Source organism: Syngnathus scovelli, chromosome 8 (assembly GCF_024217435.2).
Source record: "Syngnathus scovelli strain Florida chromosome 8, RoL_Ssco_1.2, whole genome shotgun sequence".
NCBI classification, from domain to species: Eukaryota; Metazoa; Chordata; class Actinopteri; order Syngnathiformes; family Syngnathidae; genus Syngnathus; species Syngnathus scovelli.
Genome location: NC_090854.1, coordinates 7,608,051 through 7,615,962, shown reverse-complemented (window position 1 = coordinate 7,615,962; position 7,912 = coordinate 7,608,051). Strand labels below are relative to the sequence as shown.

Here is a 7,912-nt window from a genome sequence, read left to right as displayed (position 1 = left end):
CAGTGTAGATAGACTCCATTAGCATTGATCAGATGTGTATGTGAGTGTGTGCGTGCGCGAATGCATGCGCATGACTCACTTATTTTCAAAATAAATCAGTCATCAGCCAAGTTGTGATTTTTCAAAATAAAATGAAAGAATGCAATATACTCATGCTTGGTGTAAATTTATTTTAGGTTTTAATCAAATAAAAGACAGATTTCTTTCAATGAAAAACATTGTAACATACTTTTCATTTATTTTCACATTGTTATTTAGCACTTTACTATTTTCTATTTGTTTTCAAATATTTATTTTTAATTTACCATTTCATGTTTTATTTTGGAGGTTATTTCAATAGTTTTTTCATTTCACTTACTTAGGTTAAATAGGTTTAATGGTTTTTAAATGTTCATTTCTATTTTTTAATATATGTTTTCTTTTGTAAATACATATTTATTAGACTTGCTATTTTCGTCTATGGATGCCAGACTCGTTGGGGAAAAAAGAAAACACTTTTTTAAAAGTCCATCTGGAGCAACAGTGCCCCCTGTTGCCCACAGCCAAACCATCCATTTGAACACTTTAAAAGGGACACCCTGGAAATGCAAATGTAATTATTATTTGTTTTTAAATTGCTTCGTTTTGTCACACACACACAAAACAAAAAACTAATCTAAAATAATTTGTACTTTATTTTCATCAAATAAAAACTTTTCTTGAAACACATTTTTTCATTTTGGATTGATTTGTATTTTAAAAAATTGGATTTTATTCCTATCACACTTTAACCTTTTTCTTAAACAAATCAGTCGTTACCATGAAAAATTCGACTGGTCTTGAATTATTTATCTTTTTTCCATGTTTGAAAATATCTGACTTTTCATGTTGAATAAACTTCACTGTTCTCTAAGGACTTTGGGACATGGTCAGCTTTAATGCATCACGTGACGCATCTGTAATGAAGTCGTTAGCTTAAATTTGCTTTGTGCCTCTGGCCTGCGCACGTCTCTTATTATATACTGTATGTACATCTTTTATCGTTCACGCTTATTTCCCTCGCGCACTCGTTAACTAACTAAATAATAAACATAAAAACTAAATGTCAGATGCTCGGAAGGTTCAACTTGAGCTGATACTTATATGGGCACTCTTTGTAGCCACCCAGTAATAACAATCTTTTCTTTTTCAAGTTCTACTTGCACATTTGACAGTTTGATTACATGTACAATTTTTAAAATCATGGAATTTGATATTTTCTATAAAATATGTAGTTCTTGCGTTTTAAAAATGTGTTTATTTTAATATTTCAAAATGTTGACAGATTTTTAAATATATATATTTTTAATTACTAAGTAACCCTGAGTTTGTGTGCAAGAAAAACAATGACATTTAAAAACATACAACATCTCTCCTATCAGTTTGTCCATCTAATTAACTACAAAGTGTGTGCGCGCGTGTGAGTGAGTTTAAAGGCTTAAGGATTAGAGTCTGTTTTGAGTAATGCTGGCATTCAAACAGCAAATATCAGCGTGAGACTCCAACGAGACGATCATGAGGTGAGTTGAAACTTGTGAGTACATTCTTTAGTATTACATCCTTTGCAATAAATGCTAACGTTACATCATTTAACAGTGTCAAAGTTTCACTATTGGCACATATTGACAATTATTTGAAGAAGAACTTGCCTTAATTTTATTCTATGACTGGTCAAGAGACACGCACTAGCCTGACTCCAGTGGCCTTCAAATGGACCAGCCATTTAGGACTCTTTCTCCAACAGAAAGATTTCATTTTAGGGAGTACCTGTTTTCTTTTTTGTTGCAATTATCCCCCAGTCATACATGAATATAATAATCATGAAAATAAGTGATGAAAAGGTTACAGTAGCTACTAAAGTCACGTTGATATAGAGTACCATCATATAGAGTATATGACCTTTTAAAGGCAAATGAAGACTTTTGTAAGGCTTTGCTCTTCAGAACTGAGCTCATTCTTGGAATAAGTCTAATAGAAGAAAACTAAAGCTGGCATTGGTCCACATTTAGAACACGGTCGACGGAAGCTCACCTCTATTTGTGCCAGTGTAGTGTGATGGCGCCTCCTGGTGGAACAATATGCTTCCACAGGTAGTTGATGTTCCACTATGTTCGAGCTTGATTATGCTTTATTTTCCAGGCCATGCTGATGCTGATAGAGGAATGTCGTCATGACTCACACTGAGGAGAACGGTAGGAAACACACGATCAGACAGCCGGAAGTTCTTCGATTATGGCGGGAGACGCCATTTTAGATTTATTTGACCCATTTTCCAGTGTCCCGCTTTTGCTCAAATCTGATCACTAACAAAGTTGAACCACATAAAACGTTAAATTGAAAATAATTTGAATTATTTGGGTCATGTTATTTATGAGTAGACAGACAAAAAAGTATCACTACGCCATACCTGAAAAAACACGGGAAGTTTATACTTTACAGCTGCCATTTTAACTAATTTCCAGGCGTCATTGGGGTCCTATCCATGATGGTGGAAGATGTCGGCGAGGCCGCCACGAGAAACGTCAATGGCGCGCATCTTCTTCACAAACTCCTGAGCGCGCCGTGGCTGCGCGCCCTGCTTCAGGTCCGATTCCAACCAAGAGAAGGGACGGGGACTCCCAGAAGTGGCTACCATCGTCAAGCATAACTTTCTGTTTTCTTCTTCTACAGATTTATGAGTGCCTGTTGACTTTCAAGACAATTTTGCCCCGCCCTCTCCTGTCTCACGCTTCGGGACTTTCACGCGAGGTTATTGCAACCAATTAGCATAACAATTAGGAAAACTCGTTAATTAAGTGACTAGCTGTTGAACTAAGTGACTAACTGACGAACTGATTGGCAAATTAATTGATTGTCACAGACGATCCAATTAACTATTGAGTGAATATTAGCAGGCACACCCGCTTTTCTGCTGAGAAAAGAAGGAGAATGCTGCACTAACTCTGGCTTTTTTCTTTTGTTATTGAGGTCCAGGGTGTGCTGCATACAGTCCAGACTCCTTCTGTGGAGGCTACAGAGCTTCAGATCCTCCTGAGCTCTCCACACATAAAGGTTCTCCAGCTAGTCACCTACCGGGTCCTTAAACGGTCCTTAATCTCGAACCATCTTCAGGCTCTGTTGTCCTGTCACGACGCCGTGGCTCAAGCAGACTTCGGACCCGTCTTGGCGCCGCTACCTGATGGGCCGGCTGAAGATAAGGACGTCGTGAGGATCGTTTGTTTGGCTAAGAATGAACAACCTCTGGTCAGAACACAAATGAAGAACTTTTGAGTGGGGACCAGCATTGCCATTTGTCCTTACTGTGTGTGCATGTGTTTCAGGGGGCCACCATAAAGAAGGACAAGGAGACCGGAGAAATATTTATCGCAAGAGTTATTCGTGGAGGACTTGCAGACCGTAGCGGTGTGTGTGTAGTGTGTGTGTGTGTGTGTGTGTGCGTGTGTGTGTGTGTGTGTGTTTTTTTTGTGTGAGAAACAATAGTTCAGATGTGCAGTAACACATTCTGTGTGTGTGTGTGTGTGTGTGTGTGTGTGTGGTGTGTGTGTGTGTGTGGTGTGTGTGTGTGTGTGTGTGTGCGTGTGTGTGTGTGTGTGCGTGTGTGTGTGTGTGTGTCAGGTCTTCTCCATCCTGGAGATCATCTGCTGGAGGTGGATGGGAAGCCACTGGTAGGGTTGGACCCCGAGCAGGTCATCCAGATGCTGGTTTGTCTGCTTGTCAACGTTACCACGATTCTCATGCTCCCCATTTGCCATATTGCTCCTCCCATTTCTTATGTGTCTCAGATTTGTTACTCAAGTCTCAATCATTTGTGTGCTCAGATGAGGTCAGAGGGCACCATTCTCTTCAAAGTAGTTCCAAACACCTTCCATCTGAGCAGCATCAACAAACCTGTGAGGAACCTTCAGCATCCTCATGTGAGAGATGTGTGCTGAGTATCTATTTTTCCTGCGTCAGGTCTACATGAGGTCCATGGTAGACTACTGCCCCTTGCGGGACTCTTCCATACCCTGCCCTGATGTCGGGGTTTTCTTCAGTAAGGGGGAAGTGCTGGAGGTCTTGGACCAGTCAGACGGACAGTGGTGGCAGGCCAGGAAGCTCACCAGCTCCGCCTCCTTTGTTGGATTAATTCCATCCGCCGCCATGTTGAAGAGGTTACCTGACACCACAACTAATTATCTATCTATCTATCTATCTATCTATCTATCTATCTATCTATCTATCTATCTATCTATCTATCTATCTATCTATCTATCTATCTATCTATCTATCTATCTATCTATCTATCTATCTATCTACCTACCTACCTACCTACCTACCTACCTACCTACCTACCTACCTACCTACCTACCTACCTACCTACCTACCTACCTACCTACCTCCCTCCCTCCCTCCCTCCCTCCCTCCCTCCCTCCCTCCCTACCTACCTACCTACCTACCTACCTACCTACCTACCTACCTACCTACCTACCTACCTACCTACCTACCTATCTATCTATCTATCTATCTATCTATCTATCTATCTATCTATCTATCTATCTATCTATCTATCTAACTAACTAACTATTAACTCATCATGTTGTGATGGTGTATCGTTTGTGATGATGTCATCAGTAAAGAGAAGGAACAGAGGGATCAAAAGGAGTGTAAAGATGATAAGCATGATAAGGATGAGTGTGGCGGTGGAGGCAGCAGAGCAGGTGAGGGCCAGCTCAAATGGAATGTATATAATTTTATAGATGACATGATAGAGAATGAATGTTTTCTGTTTCAGAGGAGGAACCTCAAGAGAAATTCACTGCGGGTAATGCATACTTTTTATAATACTTGTATTTTATTAAGGACGCTGTAGACTTTTATAATCTTGTAGACTACAAAAAAACATATGGCTTTTTTAAAATCCAACAGATCAGGAAGAAACACATATTGGTAGGTAAGTCTCCTGTAAGTTAGTCAGGTAGTTAGTTGGTCATGAAGTTAGTAGGCCAGTCGGGTGTTGTGGTCATGCAAGGCAATGTGATGTCATGTTTTTCAGAGTCAGAACCATCAGAATTTCCTGATGGGCTCTACCTTGGTAAGATTACACAATATTGAATATATTATTGCAGAATTTTTAGTTGTAATAAAATAAACGTCATTGTGTCCTTAGCGGGTTTCCGTCGTAGTTTTTGTCTGTTGAGGAGGTCGCTGTCCAAGAGAAGGCGAATGTCTTGCACCAGCATCGCCACCTCCTGTTCCACTGTGGCCATGCCCTACGAGGAAGTGGTCCTCTACCGACGACCCCCACAGGACCACCACCGACTCATCATCCTCGTAGGTGAGAAGAGCATCACGTAGAATACCTTTGTCAACACTTTGGCCTGTCTTATTGTCCATTTCTTTCGTGCTGGACAGGCGCGTCCGGAGTAGGCATCAACAAGCTGAGACAGACCCTCATTAAACTCAACCCGGACACATACGAGGGAACAACTCCACGTACGTCAGCGCCTCCTTGAACGCCGCATATGAAATCCGTGAGTAACTGAGTAACGTTTATTGTGATTGGCTGCCGCAGACACCACCCGACCAATCAGAGCGTGGGAACAGACAGGCAGAGAGTACCACTTTGTCAACAAAGAGCTCTTTGACTACATGGTGTGCAGCCACAGGTGAGCCTCTTTTTGGATTTTACATTCTTCACACACACCTGACTCTGCGAGTGTTTGCGCAGGTTTGTGGAATACGGCGAGTATAAGGGGCACAAGTATGGGACCAGCATCGACGCCATCAACGAGGTCATCAAACGGGGACGTGTGTGCATCGTTGACATCCAACCACATGTAGGTATACAATACAGCACCGTAGCAGAATTAATACGTTTTACTGTTTTGAACGAGTATCTGTCTTGTTGTAGAACATTCCTCCACTGAGGACCTGGAAGTACAAGCCGTATGTGATCTTCATCAAAGCTCCCACCTTGGAGAAACTTGCACAAACTAGAGTGAACGCCAGAATCATTTGCAGTTACCTGCACAACAGATACATCACTGTAAGACTGAGTAGAACACGTGTCCATACCTCTCAGGTATGAATAATTATTTCTATGTATGTGCTACAGAATCAAGACCTTCTGGACCTGGGGGAGTCGTCTCTGCAGATGGAGCAGAAGTACAAACATTTGTTTGATGAAGTACTAGTCAATGAGCAGCTAAGTGACACTTGTGCTAAACTTCATGCCGCTATCCACCGGGCACAGGTGGATGAAAACTGGATACCTGTCAGCTGGACCCGAGGCCAGGACTAACTGGACACTAAATATGGACTAGCATCACAGGAAGCTATAGCACGGACAACTGTTAAATTTCAGTACACCGTTAACATTGATGAGCAGCTATCGCCACCTGCAGGCTGTGTGTGAATGTGCAGGCATGCGAACAACTTACAAACAAATTAAAGTTCAATGTCAACAGTTTGTCTTTTTCTGTCTAGTGATTAATGTACCATTCCGATTTATCTAGCTAGCTACAAACAGCGCAACCTATTTACTTTGCGTACTTACCGTAATTTCCGGACTATAAGCCGTGACTTTTTTCCAAAATTTTGAACGCTGCGGTTTATAGTCAGGTGCGGCTTATATTAGATTTTTTTCGTGATTTTTGTGATGACTTGATCACTTTTATACACTCGTAAAAAGGCTGTGGACCACTGTTGTGCGGTATCTCGAAGAAAAAAACAACAACAAAAATACTATTTTGAAACACTACTATGGCTGCTGCTTATTCTGGCTGTGTTGCTTGCTTTAGTAGGAATGCACGCTCGGTGACCTGCGTCAAAGGGCTCTAAACCCTTTCTCTTACTCTGGCATGTGACTCAGAGATTACACAAAGCACTGGCTCTGTTTGGACCATCTGCATTGTATTAAAACCCAATCAATCAGCATTTAAATTCAATTATTAAAGTCCCAATGATCATCGTCACAAACACATCTGGGTGTGGTGAAATTTGTCCTCTGCATTTAACCCATCCCCATGTGATTTTGATCCATCCCCTGGGGGAGAGGGGAGCAGTGAGCAGCAGCGGTGCCGCGCTCGGGAATCATTTGGTGATCTAACCCCCCAATTCCAACCCTTAATGCTGAGTGCCAAGCAGGGAGGCAATGGGTCCCATTTTTATAGTCTTTGGTATGACCCGGCCGGGGTTTGAACCCACAACCTTCCAGTCTCAGGGCGGACACTCTACTACTAGGCCACTGAGCTGGTTAATTATTCTGACATTTAGCTCATCAAAAACAAGTTGTAATGAATGTGAACTTTTAATGCATTTTATTCAGAAGGTTACCTTGAACCCTGAAGCTTAAATGGCGACGCGGCGTATTTATGGATTTTTACGGCCTCCAGGGGGCGCTCTAGCAGGAAGCAAGAGCGAGACAGACGAAGAAGAGATAATGCGCCGAAGAAGACGTGCTAGTTTGTGTTTTGAACATTTCGCGCATCACGCACACACCCTCATCATGGAAAACACACGAAGAAATGCATTTGATGCAAGTTTCGAAAGGCTGGACTGGTGCGTGATGAAGAGAACGGCACGAGCACAACTTCGCCTCGAGACAAGATAAAAATTGACCTTCCGTCCACGTCGCCGTTGGCTCTCGATCGTCACTATTCGGACACAAAGTATGGCAGCGGACCAAGAGGTTTGTACGGCTTCGTGCACCAACTGCACCCTTCTCTTAGAGAGGTTGTCTCTGCTAGAGGGACGTGTCCGCCAGTTAGAGCAGAATAGTGCGATAACAGTAGTTGTGGCGGACACAGACGCGGGCTGTAGTCAGCCCGCTGGCCCGGTTAGCATTAGCCCCAAGCGGCTTGCTGATCGCGATGAGCCAGGTAAGACGCATAGCCGTCCAAAGTCATCTCGGTCT

The 7,912-nt window shown here is 42.4% G+C and overlaps 1 protein-coding gene across 4 annotated transcripts; it reads left to right on the top strand.

Moving 5' to 3' along the window:
- The first annotated feature begins 967 nt into the window (after positions 1 to 967).
- LOC125973976 (MAGUK p55 subfamily member 4-like) lies at positions 968 to 6,466 on the top strand. Of its 4 annotated transcripts, none has more exons than XM_049728721.2 (20): positions 968 to 1,538; positions 2,158 to 2,210; positions 2,481 to 2,602; positions 2,689 to 2,766; positions 2,986 to 3,261; positions 3,339 to 3,420; positions 3,634 to 3,719; positions 3,837 to 3,908; positions 3,973 to 4,169; positions 4,630 to 4,715; positions 4,790 to 4,819; positions 4,924 to 4,944; positions 5,051 to 5,089; positions 5,165 to 5,332; positions 5,410 to 5,490; positions 5,570 to 5,663; positions 5,726 to 5,834; positions 5,909 to 6,043; positions 6,113 to 6,162; positions 6,251 to 6,466. In XM_049728721.2, exons 2-20 carry the CDS (start codon positions 2,189 to 2,191, stop codon positions 6,318 to 6,320), a joined length of 1,818 nt encoding a protein of 605 aa, XP_049584678.1. In that variant the 5' UTR covers positions 968 to 1,538; positions 2,158 to 2,188; the 3' UTR covers positions 6,321 to 6,466. The 4 variants fall into 4 exon arrangements, with proteins under 4 accessions (XP_049584678.1, XP_049584677.1, XP_049584675.1 ...); XM_049728720.2 differs by having other exon boundaries at positions 970 to 1,538; positions 2,986 to 3,069; positions 3,130 to 3,261; positions 6,113 to 6,466; XM_049728718.2 differs by having other exon boundaries at positions 970 to 1,538; positions 6,113 to 6,466.
- The last annotated feature ends 1,446 nt before the right edge of the window (positions 6,467 to 7,912 follow it).

What these genes read in the sequence shown, in the direction of transcription:
- LOC125973976 (XM_049728718.2), top strand. Translation starts at nt 2,189, where the DNA reads ATGACTCACACTGAGGAGAACG. An exon ending in TCAGGAAGAAACACATATTG is followed by an intron (nt 4,945 to 5,050) that starts GTAGGTAAGTCT and finishes CATGTTTTTCAG; the next exon opens with AGTCAGAACCATCAGAATTT. An exon ending in TCCTGATGGGCTCTACCTTG is followed by an intron (nt 5,090 to 5,164) that starts GTAAGATTACAC and finishes TTGTGTCCTTAG; the next exon opens with CGGGTTTCCGTCGTAGTTTT.